The sequence below is a fragment of the Carassius auratus genome, chromosome 14 (assembly GCF_003368295.1).
Source record: "Carassius auratus strain Wakin chromosome 14, ASM336829v1, whole genome shotgun sequence".
NCBI lineage: Eukaryota > Metazoa > Chordata > Actinopteri > Cypriniformes > Cyprinidae > Carassius > Carassius auratus.
In genome coordinates, this window is record NC_039256.1 from 12,523,159 (window position 1) to 12,546,851 (window position 23,693).

At 34.1% G+C, this 23,693-nt stretch overlaps 1 protein-coding gene across 2 annotated transcripts in view; it reads right to left on the reverse strand.

Annotated features, from left to right (window-relative positions):
* Positions 1-2,185: 2,185 nt before the first annotated feature.
* LOC113113654 (platelet-derived growth factor receptor beta-like) overlaps positions 2,186-23,693 on the reverse strand; it is a 40,851-nt gene continuing 19,343 nt past the window's right edge. For both annotated transcript variants that reach the window (XM_026280035.1, XM_026280034.1), the window contains exons 5-23: positions 23,198-23,328; positions 20,995-21,160; positions 18,776-18,947; positions 18,583-18,698; positions 17,531-17,654; positions 16,131-16,339; positions 14,530-14,624; positions 14,314-14,446; positions 12,715-12,819; positions 12,520-12,630; positions 12,273-12,429; positions 11,646-11,812; positions 9,130-9,245; positions 7,828-7,950; positions 7,616-7,727; positions 6,354-6,453; positions 6,058-6,163; positions 5,301-5,539; positions 2,186-3,580 (exon numbers count right to left, since the gene is read on the reverse strand). In XM_026280035.1, coding sequence (XP_026135820.1) covers positions 3,463-3,580; positions 5,301-5,539; positions 6,058-6,163; positions 6,354-6,453; positions 7,616-7,727; positions 7,828-7,950; positions 9,130-9,245; positions 11,646-11,812; positions 12,273-12,429; positions 12,520-12,630; positions 12,715-12,819; positions 14,314-14,446; positions 14,530-14,624; positions 16,131-16,339; positions 17,531-17,654; positions 18,583-18,698; positions 18,776-18,947; positions 20,995-21,160; positions 23,198-23,328 — 2,600 coding nt within the window. In that variant the 3' untranslated portion in view covers positions 2,186-3,462. The remainder of the gene's footprint in view (positions 3,581-5,300; positions 5,540-6,057; positions 6,164-6,353; positions 6,454-7,615; positions 7,728-7,827; positions 7,951-9,129; positions 9,246-11,645; positions 11,813-12,272; positions 12,430-12,519; positions 12,631-12,714; positions 12,820-14,313; positions 14,447-14,529; positions 14,625-16,130; positions 16,340-17,530; positions 17,655-18,582; positions 18,699-18,775; positions 18,948-20,994; positions 21,161-23,197; positions 23,329-23,693) is intronic.

Here is a 23,693-nt window from a genome sequence, read left to right on the forward strand (position 1 = left end):
GCAACATGAGACCTGCATTATCATGCTGCAACATGAGGTGATGGTCATGGGTGAATGGCACAACAATGGGCCTCAGGATCTCATCACGGTATCTCTGTGCATTCAAAATGCCATCAGTAAAATGCACCTGTGTTCATTGTCCGTAACATACACCTGCCCAAACCATAACCCCACCGCCACCACGGACCACTCTATCCACAACATTGACCTCAGCAAACCGCTCACAACGCCATACATGCTGTCTGCCATCTGCCCTGTACAGTGAAAACCAGGATTCATCCGTGAAGAGAACACTTCTCCAAAGTACCAGATGCCATCAAAAGTGAGTATTTGCCCATTCAAGTTGGTTAAGACGAAGAACTGCAATCAGGTCGAGACCCCGATGAGGATTACAAACATGCAGATGAGCTTCCAAGACTGTTCCTGACAGTCTGTGCAGAAATTATTTGGTTATGCAAACCGATTGTCTGACAAATTCTCTGAAACGCTTTTGGAGATGGCTTATGGTAGAGAAATGAACATTCAACTCACTGGCGATAGCTCTGGTGGACATTCCTGCACTCAGCATACCAATTGCATGCTCTCTCAAAACATGCAACATCTGTGGCGTTGTGCTGCGTGATAAAACTGCACATTTTAGAGTGGCCTTTTATTGTGGCCAGCCTAAGGCACACCTGTGCAATAATCCTGCTGTCTAATCAGCATCCTGATATGCTGCACCTGTGAGGTGGATGGATTATCTCAGCAAAGGAGAAGTGCTTACTAACACAGATTTAGACAGATTTGTGAACAATATTTGAGAGAAATAGGCCTTTTGTGTACACAGAAAAAGTCTTAGATCCTTTTGTTCAGCTCATGAAAAATGGGGGCAAAATCAAAAGTGTTACATTTATAATTTTGTTCAGTGTATATGCAGCGAATCAGCTCAAATGAGAAATATGAATAATCAATCATAACTAGTTATGATTCATTATAAACATTTAGATCCACTGTAAGTATTTACTTGACCTCTTAGTGTCAACTGTCTGTCAATCCTAATAGCGTTACTTTCCTGTTTGATTAAAATAACTTTTACTGTACAATTCTACTCCGAGCATGTAGCAAAAATCTGCATGATTAGGGACTTCAGTTATGAGCAAACAATGAACAAACTCTCAATGAACAACCTCAAATGTGATACAAGTAAGACTTTATTAACCTGTTTATTAACGCCCCATTATGGTACTCACAGCTGAAAGTGAATTGTAACAGTTAAACACACAATTTTGGTGTCTTTGGAAAGAAGACCATTTGGGCTTTACTTTTTATCAACCAGATTTGATAATGATCAAAAAATATGAAAAGTTATAGACACTGAATTTTTTTATTATTTATATAAAAATGCATGAAATCAGTCCTGGAGAAAGAAAAGTAATGGTTTAAAGTCACATGTCTCATGGAGTTTCTATTTCAAATCTGAAGAAGATATCATGAAAAGTTAGATTCCTGCAAATATTTTTTTCAGACTACGTCTAGTCCCCCCCCCCCAAATATAAAAAATAATTACCCTATGTCTAGTCCAACACCCCCCCCCCCCAATATAAAATATAAATTCTTAGACATCATTTACCGTATTTTTCGGACTATAAGTCGCACCTGAGTATAAGTCGCATCAGTCCATAAATACGTCATGATGAGGAAAAAAAACATATATAAGTCACACTGGACTATAAGTCACATTTATTTAGAATCAAGAGAAAACATTACTGTCTACAGCCGCGAGAGGGCGCTATATGTTTTCAGTGTAGAATACATGAGCACTGAGCAGCATAGAGCGCCCTCTTGCGGCTGGAGACGGTAATGTTTTCTCTTGGTTCATTTCTCTCGGTTCATGTCAAATTAATTTTGATAAATAAGTCGCACCTGACCATAAGTCGCGGGACCAGCCAAACTATGAAAAAAGTGCGACTTATAGTCTGGAAAATATGGTAAGTGATTTATTGGGGTTCAAGAGAATTTATTAGAGAAGATTCCCTTTTTATATGCAAAATCTCAATAATTTCTCAGAAAGTAATGACACTAAATTAAAAGCAAACTGAGACTCTTGCTAAAGCTGCTACTGTAGAGCTTAACTAATATCTCCATTAGATCTCCTAATCCACGAAAGAGCAACCACTGAGCTTTATAAAGACCAACAGACAGATGATTACAGATTTATCACAGTCTTTATTTTTGATAGTACATAGAATGTGTAAAAGAGCAATGTACAAAATATCTATACAAAAATATACTTGTAAACATACATAAAGCTTTGGTACCTTAGAGTGTGTAACTTTACTATGTGATATATGTACGGAAATGTGTCATTTAATAAGGCCTTGTGCATACATATGAATGCCTACAGTTAAAATCAAGAAAAAAACAAGACGAACAGACAAGATGAAGCCTTTGTGAACACCTGTGTTTGGGTTATTAAGTGTTTGCATGAAAATAAATTTCAATGTAAGTACTTAAACATAATGTGGATGTTATTGATATAATAATTTGAAGAGGAAATGCCTGGGCGGCATGTACAGTTTCATCTCAGTGTAAGACTCAGTGATTCTGAGCTGGAGCACAACACATTGAAACATTGCATTGTGAATAGAAGTTTGTTTCCCACAGAATAATAAAAAAAGGTAAAAAGATAACTGCGATTTTATCTCATAGTTGTGTCAATTTTCAATTCTGCGTTTCTGTCAAAACTGTGAAATGTAAATTCTAAGAAAAAAAAAAATCAATCATGTGATTGAATTCAATTGTGAGGAAAAAAGTCAGAATTGTGATATAAACTTACAATTGCAAAATAAAAATTCCACACTGTGAAAACTCAGCAATCAGAGAAAAAACTAAATCTAAATTGCAATAAAGCAAGTCAGAATTCTGAGTTTCTATGTGTTTTGTTTTTTTTTTCTTAGAATTGTGTGAAAACATTTTTTTTTTTTTGATAAAATGTCGCAATTACTTGTATTTTTTTCAATCTGGTGGAATCAGGCTTCCATGGTTCTGTCGTTTCTCTGTACCGAATGTACAACTAGAAAATGAAATCACAAATAATCACGTGTATGATCTATTTGCTTCAATTATTCATAAACATTAAAGTGCAAGTTTGCTACAAGAATCTTGACAAAAAAAATCTAAAGTTAAAAGAAAAAGAAATTAAATATGCACTTAATTTCAAAAATGCTGAGAATGACTAACACAAGAAGTAACCCCACTAATGTACATATCAGCTGATTGTAGCTTTGCCTTCTGCAGTTTATAATACTGCATTGTACCACTTTAGTAAAAAAAGAATACAAAAACTGGTCTGGTTCAAGCCTCAACTTTCACAGACGCTCTTTAAGCGCACATGAGGATTCTAGCATATCATTCGGATTCATCTGATAAAAATCTGCTCAAAATGTAGATTAACTTTACTTGATGACAGGAAGCAGGAGTGTGTCACAGGAAGCTCTCCTCCACCTCTGGACTTCCAGAATGATCTGGCAGCAGATCCTCTCGCTCAGGCTCGGTGCTCGGGGTTTCCATGGACACCGTCTCCTCATCAGAACTAAACGAGCTTTAGAAGAGAGATGAAGAACACCTTTAACATAACAATAACACACACACACACACACACACACAGTGTTATGAAGTCTGAACTTCAAGGAGGAGCCGTTAACAATGAGCACATTCTTTTAAAAAAGGCCATTTTTACATTCATATAGAAGACAAGCTCTTAAAAGAAAAGTTATGAATTCTTCTTATTAAACAAATGTAGTATTGAAAATTGTAACCAAGTACTGAGACATTGCTGTAATGGTCAAACATCATGGAACAGATTAATAATTAATGTGAAATTATTTGTCACAAATACAATATGATTAAATTATATGGTTTCTTTTTTGACCTATAGAGTTTTAGCCAGCGACGGCGAATGGCACGGTGGATTGTGTAGCATTTCTGTATGTGATGCAGTGCTGTCTAATGGCCCGAAGATCACGGGCATCCAGTATGGTTTTGAGATTGTTCTCTGAATCTTTGGATGATGTTATGCACTGTAGATGATAATAACTTCAAACTCTTTGAAGTTTTTCCCTATGAAACTCCTTTCTGATATTGCTCCACTATTTTTCACTGCAGCATTGGGGGAATTGGTGATCCTCTAGTCATCTTGACTTCTGAGAGACACTGCCACTCTGAGAGGCTCTTTTTATACCCAATCATGTTGCCAATTGACCTAATAAGTTGTAAATTGTTCCTCCAGCTGTTCCTTATACATATATATTTAACTTTTCCGGCCTCTTATTGCTACCTGTCCCAACTTTTTTGGAATATGTAGCTCTTATGAAATCCAAAATGAGTCAATATTTGGCAAGGCATTTCAAAATGTCTCACTTTCAACATTTGATATGTTATCTATATTCTATTGTGAATAAAATATAAGTTTATGAGATTTGTAAATTATTCCATTCCTTTTTTACTCACAATTTATACAGCGTCCCAACTATTTTGGAATCGGGTTTGTATGATATTATATATACATACAGACAAACAATATATGTAATTATATATACATACAGGCAAACTATATAGTATATATTTCTACTAGTTATTATAGTATTAATAAATTAAATATAAGATACAAAACATAAAAATTTGAAACTTATATAGATATATATTACACTATAAAACACAATCTATATATATATATATATATATATATATATATATATATATATATATATATATATATATATATATTATAATATATAATATTGATTGACAAATGGATGGATGGATGGATGGATGGATGTAGAGATTTTTTTTTTGTAATATACTTATGCTTATGTCAGTTGATCAAATTAATAAATCTAAAATACATACATATACACACAAATATACACACACACACAAACACACATATATATCACATTTATATTAATGATATAAAAATAAAAATAAATAAAATAAATTTTATCACATTAGATTCTCATAATTTAGAAATATAATTTAGAAAAAAAAAACACTGAACACACAAAAAACATTATACAATAAATACATGATACACCGATGCCAAATGATCAATTGCAAGATAAATACATAAATAAATCAGAGTTTAAGTACATGTTATAATTGCCCCACTGGCACAGATGAACATTAATCATGCACTTTTGAAAATAAAAAGAGAAGTGATCCCTGTGTAAGGAAGAGGAAGAGGCCATGGCTCATCTTTCCTTCATCCTCCAGGGTTTATAATCGTCTGATTTATTTTTGAGCACACAGGAAGTCAGAGTTACCTCGAGGGGATTTCCATCAGCACCGGCCCGTCCTGGGTCTCCTCCTCTGGTTTGGGATCGGGGATGGGGATGATGTACTCGTTGTGTGGCTCTACATCGATCTGCGGGCGTGGGGTGGGGTTTGGGATCAGATCGGAGGATGGAAAGGCGTTGGGGAACGGAGACGGGACCCGCGGCTTCACACGGGCCACCGCGGGGTGTTCACTCTTCAGAAAGCTGTCGCTGACCTGAGAGTATTTCTGAAGAGACACGAGAGGATGCTTCATCTCTGCCTTTACCTCAACTCAAACCAGTTTGATGTGTTTGTAGACATTTACCGACACATTTGTGTAACAAGAAGGAACAGTTGTAATTATAAAGACTCTTATTACCTTGAACTCTCCATAAACCAAACAAAACAAGCCCCTACAAATAAAAGTTTTTTTTTTTTTCACAAATGTGATTTTCTTAATATTTATCCAGATTTTCAAATAGTTGTATCTCAGCCAAATATTGTCCGATCCTAATAAACCATACATCAATGGAAAGCTTATTTGTTTTGAATATTTCAGCATGTTTCTCATTTGTAAGTTAAAAATCACTCCCATTTGAATTGATAACTCATGCATTTCAATTTCAATTCTGCATTTTTTGTTTCAGAAAGTATTTAAGAAAAATTGGCCCCCACATAATTACTGAGAAAATGAATATTCCAATTAGAATTTCTTTGCAAATCTAATCAGTAGCCATGGAAATAAAACAAGGAACTAAAGGAAACCTTTTTATATCCGTCTGACAGCATGTTCCCCATGGTGTGCACCAGAAAGGAGAACTCGGGACGCTTCTCGTACTTCTCATCCCAACATTTCCTCATAACCTCATAACTGCAGAGGAACACAACCACCAGCAATTACTCCAAATCTGCCCTCATTCATTCACGAAAAGCCACAAGAACTTTCCAGAATCTCTTTTTTAAAACAAACGTAAGAGTGATTTACTAGAAGAATGTGTGCAGTAATAAGCATGCAGGCTGTAAGTGAATGTTCAGGTCAGTGTAGAGGTAGTTAAACATACATGTCCTCGGAGGCGTACGAGGGTTTGGCCATGCGGTATCCTCTCTTCAGAGCGCTGTAAAACAACTCGTTCATGGGCAGGTCTGGATACGGGGTTCCTCCTGCAAAATCACCCACAAACACAGAAAAGCAGAAAATCAGGGAGAAATAGAACAGATGCTTTAGTTTTTAGTGATTCAACAGTAAGCACTTGTGTTCATGGGTCACTGTTTTAAAGACAAAAAACAAACATTACTTCTGAAAGAATTAATATTAATTTACAATAAGGTTTCAGTTGTTAAGTTGATCGCATTAGTTAACTACATTAATATGAACTAACCATAAAAATACTTCTAAAGAATATTTTAATCTTAGTTCATGGTCACCTCAGCTTTTATTACACCGTTAATATGTAAAGTTGTAACTGTTATATTATTTCATGCTCCTGAGCTAACATGAACTTACAATGAACAGTTGTATTTTAGAAATGTTTATAAAGATATTTGCAGTTATTTTAGTGTAACTGAGATAATATTAAAAAAAAATATATATATTTGTTTATATTTAAAGTTCAAGTAATTGTGCTTTATTGTATTTTTATGACATTTTTATATTAATTTTTATATTATTTTTATACAATATATAAAAATATATATATATTTTTAGATAATATTTTACATTACATTTATACCAGTGTTATTTCAGTAGAATTCATTTACTATAAATATATCAATATATATATATATATATATATATATATATATATATATATATATATATATATATATACACTTTCAAATACATACTTTATGTTTTAGTTAAACATTTAGTAATTTTGTAGTGTGTTTTTGTCATTTCTATTATTAGCTCTATTGTATTTATTCATTTTCATTCATTCAATTTATTTATTCATTTATTTATTTATAAAAATGAGAAAAATGTTGATTATTTTTTGTTAACATTATTAAATGTTGAAGTTTTTTTTCTATTTTATCTTAAGAAACAAAAAGGTTTTACGGTTTTAGATTAATTTTTTATTAACAACAACAACAAAACTGATTTATGCATTTAGCAGAAACCTTATCCAAAGTGTCTCCATACACATTTTCAGTGCATGCATTCCCTGGAAATCAAACCCATACTTGCTCAGATTGCTCACACACATTTCAGGTAAAACAAACTTTACTGTTCATTTCTATTTGGGAGATTAGCATTTAATGTTTATAAAACACAATAGCATGAATGCATAGTCAGTGTGGAGAAATACTAAGCGAACAGACTGACCCAGAGTGAAAATCTCCCACAGTAAGATGCCGTAGGACCAGACGTCACTCAGCGTGGTGTACAGGTTATGAAAGATGCTCTCCGGCGCCATCCACTTCAGAGGAAGAAACGTCTGCGGACAAACACACACACTCTTCAGTCAGCATCAGAGTCTGTGTGTTAGACTGAATGTGCTGACTTCACTGTGCTTTATTACAGTAGAAACTACGTACGCTGCCTTTGGAGATGTAGTTGTTGTCGTGCATGATGTCTCTGGCCAGTCCAAAGTCACAGATCTTGGCCAGTTTGCCCTCACAGATCAAGACGTTTCTAGCTGCCAGATCCCGATGCACACACTGACAGACAGACAGACAGACAGACAGATGGTTTATTCACTGCTTCAGAGAACAAGGTTAGACAGCTTCCTAGGGATGCATTTCCCATTTCGTTCAGTAGATGGTGATCTGAGATCATATTAAAACCTGCATGACAGACTCTTTCGGGTGGAAGTGAGTAATTGGATTAATGTTATAATTTTAGGTCTCATGTTTAGCAGTTTTACTAGCTTTTTCCATTATACACTCAGCACAACACAATCTTCCACTCTCAATCTGATCTTGTCTTACAGATTTTATTTTCAGTGGTGCATGCAGCCTGGTCAAAAGTGCAACACTTCGACTTCTCCTGGACTGATGTGAAAGGAAGAAAACACACATTTGTGGAGACAGACTGTGAAATGTGTTGAAATGTTGTAGATTGTATAAACACATTTAGAGTCAAGAAGGTAATTGTTATAAAATGTTTAATGTAGTCAAGTACGTTTACACAATTATTCCTGTATTTTTACTGTTCATTTTATGTGAATTTAATTGCTTTTCTACAACATCTAAATGAATTCATTCACTGGACTGAAGAAAAAGTTATTTCTTAGTATTTTTGTCTTGTTTTTTCATTAGAAGTAAACATTTGTAAATTAAGATGAATTGTTTTTTTCTCCAAAATGAACAGTTTATGCTTAAAACATACAAGTGAACAAATAAATACAGAAAAATAGAATTAATTCAAAAGGAAAACTAGTTTATTTTTCTAACCCCATTGTCAGATATTTGTTCTTATTTGAATCATAAACACTTCATTTAAGTCTTAATATTACAAGTAATTTTTTTTTTTATCTCAAGCTAATTATTTAATAATGTTTGGAAATTTTACTGGAAAAAAAAACTAAAACAAGAAAGCAATACTGAGGAAGAACATTATTTTTTACAGTTGAAATATTTGAATAGTGACATTTTGTATACACTTGTATATATGTGTGTTTAGCTGTACCTCCGAGACCAAACTGTCATCAGGAAAAACTAAATCTCTTTTAGTGGACGTCTTAGATAAAGATTTAGGGTCTGAGTTTGTCTGTAGGCTTAGTATGAAACAACGGAAGTCTATGATATATGTTCCTTTAGTGTGTGTGTGTGCGCGCGCGTGTCTGTGTGTGCGCGGGTGTCTGTGTGTGTGTGTGTGTGTGTGTGTCAGACACTCACGTTCTTCGAGGCCAAGAACTCCATGCCTTTGGCCACCTGATAACTGAAACCCACAAGATCAGTGTAGCTGAGAAGCGGAGAATCACTGATGACCAGAGACCGGTCCACCCTGTGACCTGTGATCAACACACACTCATTTGATCGGATCACAAACACAGAAAACATGCAGTGCTGATCCCTTTTGTGTTTAATTATAAACCAATGAAAAACACTGTATCTGGCAATGAGGTCAAAAACTATCTTCATTCAAAAGGAAAACAAGTTTATTCTTTTATTTATTATATTTTCTTAACCCACTGACATTTTCTTCCTGTTTTAAGCATCAAGTCACTTAAATTAGAATTTTATTTTATGTTTATATTTTAAGAATTATTTTTGTTCCTATTTTAATATTTTTTATAAAAATGAAATTAAAAATGTTGTTTTATAAACTAGCTAAAATTAAATACATTTCAGTTTTTTTTTATATTTTATAGCCAAATACATAACAGTTTTTATATTGTATTGCAGATTAAATGTTTTTTTTTTTTTTTTTTTTTTTTACAGTTTTTATATCTTATTTTTAGATTACATTTATTTTAAATTATATATATATATATATCTATAGATATATATATATATATATATATATATATATATATATATATATATATATATATATATATCTATAGATATATATCTGTAGATATATATCTATAGATATATATATATATATATATAATTTTTTTTATTTATTTTTTATTCCATGGACAGATTTTTCCCTTTTTTAGGCCAAAACTTACAATTTAAAATTTACATTTTGAATAAGATTTTATTTCTGTCATTAAATTCAGTTAAAGTTTCAGTATTTTTGTTATCTGTTTTTGTCTTTTTTATACATACATTTCTTTAATATTATTTATTTTATTTATTAGTTTCGGTTATTTTAGCACTTTAAAACAAGATTAACTAGTATGTCATTTTGATTCTCAAGTTACTATATTAAAAAATAAATAGATATTTCTACTGGGAAAAAAAGTCAAAAGTACTAAGCAATAAAATATTTTTGTTTCATGAAGGCTTTCCAGTTCACCCTGACATCCTCTCAGCTCAAATTAAAACACTTCTCAAACCATAAATAAATACAAAAATAAACAATGAGACTGTTAGTCATAATATTTGATTTGTGCAGAAACCTCAAGTGTTTCATGAAGTTCCAGGCACATCCTGTCAGAGGAGGAAGTGAAACTTTAATGAGCTTCAGTTGTGAAAGAGATCTCTGTGTCACAGAGACGGCGTCAGTGCTCAACCTGAAGACCTTCACAGCGAGGCATGATGGGAGCTTTAGTAAAAAATGTTTAGAGAAGCTTCTAGTACATCAGCACAAGACGAGACTTTCAGCTTCCTCTGAATCAGCACAATATCACAATATTAAAATACAAATATAAATAAGGACTGCTTGTTATTGTGCTAAATCAATGATTATGCAAATTCATGTGAATAAACCAAGTGTGACAGTGTTGGTAATTAAATCTGTGACAGTCATTTCAGCAAATTAATGCTTTAAATATTGAGAAAAAAATTGCTTATTATGATTAAACTATAACATATATAAAACTGTGCATTTTTAATTGCATTGCATTTTTAATAATGTATTTAATTCATAATTTTATATTGAGGGGTCAGGGTGGTTGCTATGTGTTTCTAAGATGTTCCGGAATTGTTAATAGTGATTATTATTATTATTAATAAATGCAATGCAATTAAAAATGCAACGTTTTATGTAATTTATATTTTAAATTAACATTAATTTTTTTCTGAAATTATTGTTTATTGATTATTATTAATGTTAAAAATGTTGTGGTGCTTCATATTTTTGTGGAAAACGTGACAGATTTTATTTTTCAGGATTCTTCGCTAAACATAAAACTCAAAACAACAGCATTTATTTAAAATAGAAATCTTTTGAACCTTTATAAATGACTGTAATATCTCTTTCACAGATCAATTTAATGCATCCTTGATGAATAAACGCATTAATTTTTTATTGACCCAAACTCAGTTTCCACAAAAAGAAATTATGTTTCTTATAATTCTTATATATCTTTTTTTTTTACTGTATATATTTTATCATTTATATTTAAATCAATATATTTTACATATATTATTATATATTATACATATATTTTTCTGAAATAGTTTCTTCAAAAATACAGTTTTGTTTATTGTACATAAATTATAAAATAGCAAGAGATTTGCACTTTTAATTGCATTGCATTTTAATATATTTCATTTATGATTGCATAATGTTATATAGGTGTCTATATAAGGATATTTTTGCAAAAACTGTATTTTAATTATCATGATTAATAAATGCAATGAACAGTTTTATGTTTTAGAATTCTTATATTTAATTTATAGTTTTCTATAGATATTTCAGGTTTTCTGGGTGGTTGCTGTAGATGCTGCTCTAAGAAGGTCAAATCTGAGCTTTGAGGGTCTTGTAGCTGTAGTTGATCTGAAGGTGGAGTGTGTACCTTGCTCCTGGTAGATGTCTTGCTGGTAAGGAGACTCGTAGGGTGATGGCTGGATATCTGCGTACTTGATGGTGTCCGTGAGCTCCTGCATCGGCACGTATTCAGTCTGCTTGTCTTTGGTCATGTCCATATATCCTCCATCACACTCGCTGCCAAACGACACGTATCTGCAGAGCACAGATACATTTGAGTATAGTGTTTCATCTTCACTTTAAACATACACTACTGGTAAAAACATTGGAATATTCTTCTTCTGCTCACCGTTCTGCATTTGTTTTAACATACAATAAAAACTGTTAAAATTAAAATTAATTAAATGCAAAAATATTTAAATTTATCATTAATAGGATCATGTGACACTGAAAACTGGAGTAATGATGCTAAAAAAATTCAGCTTTGATCACAGGAATAAATTACATTTTACAATATATTCACATAGCAAACAGTTATTTTTTAATTGTAATAATATTTCAAAATTTTTACTGTATTTTGAATCAAATAAATGCAGTCTTGGTAAGCAGACTTCTTTCAAAAGCTTATCACAATTCTTCCAAACTTTTAACTGACACGTGCAATAGAAAGATGAAATCACATGTTCATTCGTAATGCATTGTAATGCACTCTTACTCTTTCCCGGTCGGCACATCGCTGTCGTTACTGATCTGGCTGCCGTTGGAGATGTGGTTCTTATCGGCGTAGTACTGGAGGAAGCTGTGCTTGTTCCTGTGCAGATAGTCAACCAGATCCCCATAGCGGCAGTATTCTGTCACCAGATACAGCGGACCTGCACAGCATATAAACACATACACAACACACATCTGTACAAGAGGTTTAGCAGCTTTAAACATCCAGGAGAGTCTGACTGTGTGCTCACCGTGTTTGGTGCAGGCGCCCAGCAGGTTGACGATGTTGAGGTGAGGGCCCAGATGACTCATGATCTTGAGTTCAGACATCAGAGCTTGAGTCTCGCTCCTCCGAGCCGTCGCTGCAGTCAGCACACAACATGATTACCTACAACTACCAGTCACACTCACGTACCTGTGTGTGTAACCGAGTGTCTCACACGCACATTTCAGCATCTTCACTGCCACTTTAGTGGTGGACTGGGAACGGCCGAGACCGTACGCCGTCGCCTCAACAACACGCCCAAACGCTCCAGATCCAAGTGTCCGACCTGAAGAAACACATTTCAGTACAAAAACACATAAACAGCTTTTGCTAGGAAGCTGCTAAATAGTTGTTAAAGGACGCCTATTATGGCCCTTTTTACAAGATGTCCCCAAAATGTGTCTGTGAAGTTAAGCTCAAAATACTGTACCCCACAGATCATTTATTATATCATTTTGAAAATGCGTATTTTGAGTGGAAGCATAGACATGCTGTTTTCGTGCACGTCTCTTTAAATGCAAATGAGCTGCTGTTCCCCGCCCCCTTTTCCAGAATAGGACTGTGCCTTTACAGATGGTATTGCTGATACTCTGTGTTGTGAAGTCTGCGGTTTTCCTACTTTTGGGCTAGGTTTGAGTAACAAATGGGTTTTTGTTGTGAAAACCCGGCAACTCTGATCAGTTTGGTTTTGATTATAATGTCTATCGCGCCGAAACCACGTGTTTTAAATGAGTGGCAACCTCCTACTCTCTCTCTCTCTCTCAAAGCCAACATGGAAGTGACTTAAACTGCAATTCATCGACTGGCCGCTAGAGGCTGGCTGCAGAAGAGAGTCAGTCCCATAGACTCCCCATGTTAAAATGCCCAAATTTACAGCAGAAAACAACATGTTTACAGCCTGGTCCAAAAAGAGGTTTTGGTCTATATTGCTGATTTGGCCCTTCATGACAACAGAGAGGGGGGTGAATTTATATATAACTCCTCTGTCTAAATTATATTAAGACTTAAAGTTTTGCATAATTAAGGGCGTGGTCACTTGAGTGACTACCATCGAGCTAGGTGGGTGTGGTTTTAGCAACCAGCTGTCCATTTCGATTACCCAGGAGTGATGCACGGTGATGAGCTGGGTGACTCCGCCCATTTTGAGCTTCAGAAACTCATCAGGAGTCAGTGACGTCAGTGAAACTACGTCCATGTTTTTATACAGTCTATGGTTTATACAGTCTTATGTTAAAAATGCACACAAGTAACAAACATAGTCGGATATGTCTGTAAAGCTGGGAAAGAAATCTCATCTTTATATAAGATCTGTGTTGCAGCAGCGTAATATACAGTAAACTAATCAATAAATCCACTGCTCTGTTGTCTCCTCTGAGGCTGGGACTCTAAACATCATTCTGTGCTCGTCTGTGCAGCCAAAGACAGAACAGTTTAAAAGCTTTGCTCAAACTCTTGCCATGCCGTTGACGCTTAAGAAAACACAATGTGGGTGGAAACTTACAGATTTAGGGGCAGAAACGTTATAATGAAATCCTCTTTCTACATCACAGAGGAGGAGAGAAATCTGAGCAGCGTGTTTTTTCAAAAGCTTGCAGAGAAAGGCTTACCAAAGAAAAAATTACTTTTTCACATTTTCTGGGTTGATGGATGCAACCGGGACCCGATTATAGCCCGATTATAGCACTTAAACATGGAAAAAGTCAGATTTTCATGATATGTCACTTTAAAATAATCTAGTATTTTTCAGAGGAAAGCTAGAGTAAGTGTGCCCCGCTCTCACCCAGCACCAGACTGTCCCGTGGCATCTCCCAGGCCAGGTCATAGGGCAGGTGAATCGGGTCGACGTAGATGTACTCGTGTCCATCCAAACTGACCGATTCGATCACCTTCCACCTGATTTCATAGCGCGGCTTCTGCAGGGAAAACCACGTGGAGTTCAGGTTCGGTAATGTGAAATCTAAATGCGAAGTCTCAGACAGAATGTGAAGTCACGGACCTTCCTCCACACAGCGATGAGGATGATGATGGAGATGATGACGATGACCACCAGTGCTAAGACTGCGGCGAGAACGGCCACCTGAGAAAACAACGCTGGACAGAAAACACAGCTTTTATCAACTCACAATCTTCATCAAACACCTTCATTAAGAAACACTTATTTCACCCCCCAGTCAAATACTAACAGACATTGGGTACATTCTTAAATAAAAAGAATGAGTAAATTCATTATTTACATTTAAATTAATTGAATTTTGGATGTATTTTCAGACATATAGAGGTTAAATCATTAAATTATTCAGAATTTATCATGACGGTTTATGGTTTATCACCAATGTCCTGTGTTATTTGTTTCTCACTGAATATCCAATTTACTCTCAAATATGTCAAAATCTAAAAGTAAAATGGGCTAAAAAGTTTTTTACTTTTTTTTTTTTTTTATGGGACTAAAATGTAAAAGGTTTAAGGTGACTTAAAATCAAGACATATCATATATAGTGTCAATTAAAGTTCCTGTTAACTGATGAAGAACTAGAGACAGGAAATTACATCAGTCACCAATATTAATAAAAAAACAAAACCTAAATGAATAAACTATCAAAAAATTAAGGATGCTAAAAAGGGGCACCAAGTCATTTTTTCAAATAAAAGGAAAAAAATATATATTTTTTATATTTATATATATTTATATTTATATATATATATAAATTTTATATTTAATATATATATATATATATATATATATATATATATATATATATATATATATATATATATATATATTAAATATAATAACATAAACATAATAACATATATTAAATGTAATAACATTTTTGTGTGTATCGTCTATCTCTTGTGCTAAAAATATCATATTACTTTTATAGCATATCGCTTTTATGCTATAATATAATAATATATAATATATATATATATATATATATATATATATATATATATATATAATTTATAGCATAAAAGCGATATGCTATAAAAGTGATATGATTATATATATATATATATATTACATTTCAATCACTTGTCACATAGACACATGTTTCACTATCCAATCAGTCAATAAATGGGAAACAAGTATTTTTTTTATAAAATAAAATAAAAATAATTGATGTTATGTTGTTTATTTAAAATAAAATAAAATAAAAATGTTTCTGTGAATGTGTGTGTGTATTTCTAATCACTTGTCAGATAAAGAAATTTCACATTAAAATATGTCGAGTTATTAAATTAAAATGGGAGGAGACAAAGGCTCATGTTGACTTTAAATCATGGCTCATGTCTAAGACTGTGGCCTCACATACAGAGTCAATAAGAAGCGTTTCCCGCAGCTCTGGCAGGTGTTTGTGTTTCTGGGTTTTCTCACGGCTGAACCAGTATCAGGTTCTCAATGAGCTCAACGGGTTTCACGCCACATTCACGCGGCTAATGAAAGCAGTCCTGGAGGACCATGGCATTACAGCCAAAGTCCTTCTGTGTTTGATCTCCACGGGTGCTGCTCCATTCAGATCCTCAGTTCACATATTCACAAAGAGGCTTTAACACCCTCCCTCCCGACACACACACACACACACACACGTGACTCACTGCTGTGGACCAGTCTGATGTCTCGGGCTCGGGCTCCTCTCTCGTTGCGGGCCTCGCAGCGGATGGTGAGCAGCTGCGGCCGGAGGAGAGTCACCTGACTGTGCACCTGGTGGATCTTGCGCGTGATGTTGTAGCTGACGTTAGTGTGGATGCTGACTTTCTCAGGCTCCTCCACCAGGGGGCTCCACGCCACACTTCTGTTACTGCACCTGATGACCCCAGACAGAACACTAGTGTACTGATTACTGCGTACTGTACAGTGTATACTGCATGCTAGCTACTTAAGAAAAAAATAACTACTGTATATGTGTGTGTGTGTGTGTGTGTGTGTGTGTGTTTCTCACATTTTCTGTGAGAAAATATATATTTATTATATTTAATATCATATTTCATTGAACTAATTAAATAATAAATACAATTAACCTATTAACATAATAAGTGACTTAAAATGCATTAACAAATAAATAATTGTGTTTTAATTATGCATTTAAGAATTATTTTGACTTCATTTAATATGTTAATAGTTAGATTTTTCATATTTTAGTATTTTATTAAATTAAATTAATTAATCACATAAATTATTAAATTAAACAAACTTAATATTAAACAAAAGTTAATAAATTAATAAAAAAATTCAAGAGTCCAGTTTTTGTCCAGTTTTTCTAAGAATTTTTTTTGTAACATTATGTTTAGAATTCAGTATATGCTTATATATATATTATATATATATATATATATATATATATTAAAATTAAATAGAAATGAAATATAAGTAAATAAATACACACACACATCTGGGTATTTCATCCATAGAGAAAAAGTGTGTACATTTTGTGTATACAGTGGTTAATTACTGTAGATACTGAGTATTATGTCACGCAATGTACCCAAACAAATCAAAAATTGAAATCATGTACTTAAGCACATTTACGAACCAGAACAAACACACCCAATAATATGCATGCATTATATATGTTAGGTCCTCACCCTCAGAAGTGTGCTGCACCCATGAAGAGGTGTGCACTAATGGCTGTTACAGCAAGTCTGCTACTGTATATATTATTCATACAGAAGTATTTCTGTGCAGCGTGTGCGCAGCGACTGGATGATGGACAGACGCAGCCTGATCGACTGTTTGCCTTCATTACGCTGATGTGTGTTTATGTAATGCTTTCTGAGTGCTGTGCAAACTCATCAGCTTTATATTTACTCATCTCGCAAACAGCTCGTATTAAATATGAATGAGAGTCATTAAAGGGGAAATATTATAAAATGTTGGCTGATGATCTAGTATTGCATATGCTAAACACAGTATGTGCTGCTCAACAAATACACATTCATATAAGATGTATTTGTGATGATGATGATGATGATGATGATGAAGGTGTGTCATTGATTACTTGGGCATGCGGTCACAGCTGAACCATTGGATGCTGGGAGACGGCACTCCCTCCGCCACACAGGTGACCGCGTGCTTCTTACCCGGCAGCTGATGGTCAGAGAGTTCAGTTATCTGAGGAGGAACTACAGAGACAGGAAGTGACATCAGTAAAACCGCACAGAACAAATGAGAAGGTAACTGATCAAGAAGCTTAAAGGTGAACAGTCAGTGTAATGAGTAATATATTTGTTTATTATTTAAATTAAATAAATAAAATAATGAATTCAATATTAATTTATACTACATTAAACAAATGAGTATGAAATGACGTATTTAAATGTATGAAATTAATTAAATAATATGTTAAATATTAAACTATTAAAATACTTAATTTAATAAAATACATTCATTTAAACAAATATTTTTTGTTACATTTTAATTACATTATTAGAATATTTAATTTAAACAAATGAAATATAAAAAAATAAACTACAAAAAATATTAAATTAATTATCAAATAAATTCCCTGAAATTAAATTAAACTAATTGTTATATTTTAATTACATTTAGAAAATAAAATATGAATAAAATAGATAATTAAAATATTCAATAGTTAAATTAATTATCAAATAAATTAAAAATGTAATTCAACTAATTTAATTTAATTAAACATTCTGTTAAACTTTTAATTACACTAAATTAACTAATTACATATAACATGAAATATCCGATTAAATTAAACAGTCAAAGTCAAATTATTTGTAAAAATAAATAAAAAATTTAATTAAACTATTTAAATATTATTACATATTTAATAACATTTAACAAAATATTCAGTTCAGTATTGAATTGCATTAAATTAAATAAATTAAATAGTAAACATAAATTCCTGGCCAATGAATTTGAAGTAATGACCAAAAAAAAAAAAAAAAAAAGTATGTTATGAAATGAAATTGAATTGAATGAGTTTCACAGTATCCAGCAGCTGGTGTGGTTCTGGGTCCAGTCCTAAACGGGTGTCTGTTTTCAGGAAATGGGGGTGGTGTGTAAATAGATGTCGAACTGTCTCACCTTTGACCTCTAGGTCAAAGCTCATCTCTTTAAGGTCGTCTTGGTTGTGGACTCTGACGGTGTAGAGGCCCATCTGCTCCAGCCGGATCCTGACCAGGGTCAGTGTGCTGACAAACCTGCAGCAGATCCAGAGCACACAGAGTCTGAGATCCCGCCCAAAGCTCGAGAGTTGTTTAAAAGAGAGCATCATTACCCGGTCTCTTGCTCCTGTCTGGTGCTGTGTCCTCTGATAGGAGCGCCGTCTTTACTCCACTGCACGCTGGGTTTGGGATACGCCTGGATCTCCACCTTCAGCTCCACGTTTTCTCCGAGCTGTGCCGAGACGTTCCTGCCCAGATGTGAAGAAAGAGCCACGAATCCTTTCTCTGCAGACAGCCAGATGAAAACATTGTTAATACAAAGGATCAGGACGAGTAACGCTGACGTTTATTTCTGTAGAGCTGTAGTCAATATGCACTAATTATTATTACATATACATTATTGTTCAAAATTTGTGATTGACAAGGATGCATTAAATTGAAAAAAGTCACAATTTAGATTTCAAATAACTGCTGTATTTCGAACCTTTGATTCGTCAAAGAATCTAAAAAAAATCTAATGTTTCTCGGTTTCTGTTTTCAACATTGATAATCCTCATGTTTCTTGAGCAGCAAATCAGCACATTAGAATGATTTCTGAAGGATCATGTGACACTGCTGAAAATTCAGCTTTACCGTCACAGGGAGATATGACATTTTACAAACTATTTACATAGAAAACAGCTACTTTAAATAATAATAATAATAATAAGATTTCACATTTTTATTACTTTTACTGTATTGTTTAATCAAATAATTGCAGCCTCTATGAGCATAAAACACTTTAAAAGCATTAAAAATCTCAACTTTTGAAAGCTGGAGTATCAAATTATGACTTGATCTTATAAGCAGGACAGAGTGAGTTTTGCTTGCTCATCTTTCTACATAATCTATTTAAGATTCCATAAGTGAGCTCTCGCTGGCGGCTGATAGATCCTAATCGAAGGTTCAGGTGCTAAAAGCACTTTCTTCCTGAAGGCCTGCCTGCAGTTTCTGCATCCTGTGTGTGTGTGTGTGTGTGTGTGTGTGTGTGTGTGTGTGTGTGTGTGTGTGTGTGTGTTTGCAGCGGACACTTGAACAAAGATCTGCATTGATCTACAGTCAGTTCCTGTGACTCTCCAGGGTTTCTGTGTGCGGCTGTGGCTTCATCAAGTCAAACACAAACATAACTCCTTCCTTCAGCAGAAGGTCTGATTCACACGCAGCCTTTTCCCCTGTGACGAGATGCTGTGAGACTGAGCTCTTGTTTTAAAGGGACGGCTGTTGATTTAATTAAGGCTTGCATCAAAGCATCATTGAAAACACACCACCCAGATTTTGCAGCTCAGATGATGATGAAGGCCACTCTTCATACAGATCTGTGTTTACCGGAAAGCTGCATAAAATGTGCTGACTTGCGTTATTTAGTATCGTTGGGATACTATTAGAATTTTTTTGTTTACATTATATATGTGTGTGTACTGTGTATATTTATGATGTATATATAAATACACAGACATACTGTATACTGTATATTTTGAAAATATTAACATGTATTTGCATGAATATATTTATATAATTTATATTAGAAAGAAATATATTTAATATACAAATTTTTCTTAAGTATATACATGCATGTGTGTGTATTTATTTATGCATAATAAATATACACAGTAAACACATATATTATGTAAACAAATTCTTTTATTTTGAATGTGATTAATCACGATTAATCGTTTGACAGCACTAGTTTTATTCTTTTTTTTATTATAATTTCAGGTAAAAGTTTAATCATTTTTATTTTAGTTTTTTTATTTATATATATATATATATATATATATATATATATTTTTTTTTTTTTAATTTTAGTTCAAAGTAAACTAAATCAAAAAGGGGAACTAGCTGAAATTAATTCATTAAGAATTAATTAATAGAAAAAAGTAAAATATTTTTTATATTTATTAAATATTTATTAAATATAAATGGAATACATTTAAATAATTAAAGTTTTTAATTTTTTTATTTATGTATTGAACCTTTTTTCATGGTTCAACTACAATAACTGTTTTTTCTATAAAGTATATGTTTTTTATTCATTTGTATTTAAGTTTTGGTTTGAGTTATTTAATACATCATGTTAAACTAAATGAAAATAAGAAAGATTGTTATGGCAGTTAGCTGAAATAAATTAACTGAATTCAAATTATTAATTAAAATTAAACATAATTTAAAAAATATTTAGCTGTTTTTTCATGTAATGAAAGGTTTTCATGGTTTGAGTTTTAATTCTTTATAATAACCCTGTTGTCGATGGAATCTATCCTTTACGTGACTGTGATGCATCTGCAGCTCTTACCCAGTACAGTGATGTTAATACTGGTTGAAGCTCTCTGGTTCAGCACTCCCTCATGCACGTGACAAACATACTGTCCTGATCTGGCCAGAGACACGTCTGTGATGTTGAGACAGGACCGCATGCTCGTTGTCGACAGGATGTCAGTCAAGGGCTCAATGTCCCCCACCTGAGGGCCAAAACATTAGGGTTTCAGTGTCAGAAATCAACTTTTCCATTAGCATGCAGTATTTGCTCCTGGAAACTGATTTTCGGGGTAATTCTTTTCTTTTAAGAGATTTTTTTAAATCATATAAACATTCTATTTGTAAAAATTAAATAACAAATTTAAATAATTTGAATATATAAATAAATTTGTATGTAAAAAAAATTTCTAGTATCAAAACAAATTCAGGATAATTAGAATATGTATTAATATTTAGCTAAAATATAATATAATATACAAAAACAGACTTACTGAATTACAGGCACATTTTTGTGCCATTTTTGTCCCAAAACCTGCTTAAATTCTTACTCTGGTTTACATTTACATTTAATTATACGACAGACACTTTAAAAATAATCTTCTTCCTCAGTATTTTTGACTTGTTTCCCAGTGCAAATACCTGAACATGTGAAGCAGACCGACACACAGAGCATCTGAACCGAACTGATTCTTTTGAGCCGCTTTCACACTGCACGTCGGACCCGCAATATTTCCAGAACATTGCCGGGTCGCCTTCTGTGTGAAAGCAACCACGTCCCGGGATCGATTACCGCATTGAACCCGGGTCGGGGACCTAGTAACATTGCGGGATTCGACCCGGGACGAGCGCTGTGTGAACAAAAGCCAGATCTAATTCCGTGTCGAAGTGATGACGCGACTTATCACGCGACTCTTTTACCGGCTGTTTTGAAGGAAGATCAACATTCACGACGAAAACATATGTGCAAACTGTAATGAAGCAGAGATCAGTTAGTTCCTCACTTTCCGCGCTGATGCCGAGATCGTTTGCTTGCTTCAGTGAAAGTATAGCGTGCCTAGCGTTTTCGTCTCGTACATTACACGTCACGCGCTGATGTCACGTGTCGTTACAGGATCTTCAAGAGTTGTGTGTGAAAGCACGCACATATACCGGGTCATCACTGGCAGTGTGAAAGTGCAAAATCTAGCGACCAGGGAACAATTGCAGGAACACTTTACCTGTGTATTAACCGGAATGGCAGTGTGAAAGGGGCTTTGGTGATTGATTCTGAACTGATTCTGTGTTAATGTTATGAGCGCGGGTAAACCGAAGGCTTGCAATCAAGGGCAATAATCGCAAATTAAGTCATTACGTCATTACGCAAAAGAACTGGTGAACCGTGTTCTTCAACCAGTTTATTGAATCGAACTGTCCGAAAGAACTACTGGTAATCCGAAAACCAATGCAACCGGTTCTTGACCCGTGAACGATTCAGTCTTTCGTTCGTTGTCTGGCTCGGCTCGGTGTTCATCTTCAGTTCTCTCTTCTAACTGACCCTCTGATGTCACATGGACTACTTTGATGATGTTTTTCTTACCTTTCTGGACATGGACACACAGTTTCAATGGACGGACAGAAAGGTCTCGGACTAAATCTAAAATATCTTAAACTGTGAAGATAAACTTTCCTTTTTTGGGTGAACTAACCCTTTAAGATTTTGCTTATGCGAAATGCATCAAAATGAAGTAAGTTTATGTTTAAAAAAAAAAACGTCAGAGATATGCTAAAACAAAATGGAACAAAAAACAAACAAACAAACAAACAAAAAAAATCTCATTTTGCTTTTATTAATAAAAAAAAAAAACACATCTTATCTAAAGTAATTTTGCTTCTTGATTTAAGAATGGGTAGATATTTATACTGGAAAACAAGACAAAGATACTGATTAAGGTCTCTAAAACAGCAAACCTGACTAGTGTAAACCAGTTCAGTCAGCGGTAAAAACCAGCAAACCACCTCCAGAAATGTGAAGATATTCATTCTTCTAATGTGCATAAACTGGAACTACAGTCTTTGCCCTGCTGTCTTTATTCAAGCTCTCACTTCTTCTCTCATCGTTTTGGATTTCTCTCTTAATAAAAACACGTGTTCCTCGTGAAGGTGTGGCTGCACATCTTGAGCTCATTTCAACATGCGGAGCTTCTCACGGGAGCGCTAAGTGCTCGAGAAAATAACGGAAACAAAGCATCGAGCCCACTCACGTCTTTGTGGGGAAAGTCCCAGGAGAAGTAGACGAGCTCCACGCCGTGAACGGTGCAGTTGACGTTCAGCGTCTCGCCCTGCTTCAGGACCGTTTTGGAGGCGTTGATGTAGGGGTCCAGAGCCTCGGGAGCTGAAGCCATGTGTGTGCAAGAAAGAACAAAAACGGCTATTGTTTGATTTTGATAGAAAACAAATCATCTGCTGTGTTTATGAGAGACTCGGTCCACTTAATGATGACACAGATGTGCAACACATGGACTCTCTCCATGATTTAACCGTCTTACAAATACAACTGGAAAGAAAACGGTGAGCGTTTGAACTCAAAACAGCAAATGATCGTCTGTAATGTTGATACATGATTGGTAAATACAATCATAAAGGTCTGTAATATTAAAACATTAGCGTTATCTGCTATATGGTCTATATGTATAGGACAAATATGAAAATCCTTTCTCCTTCAGGAAATACTGTACAAGACAAAAATACATTTTTGGC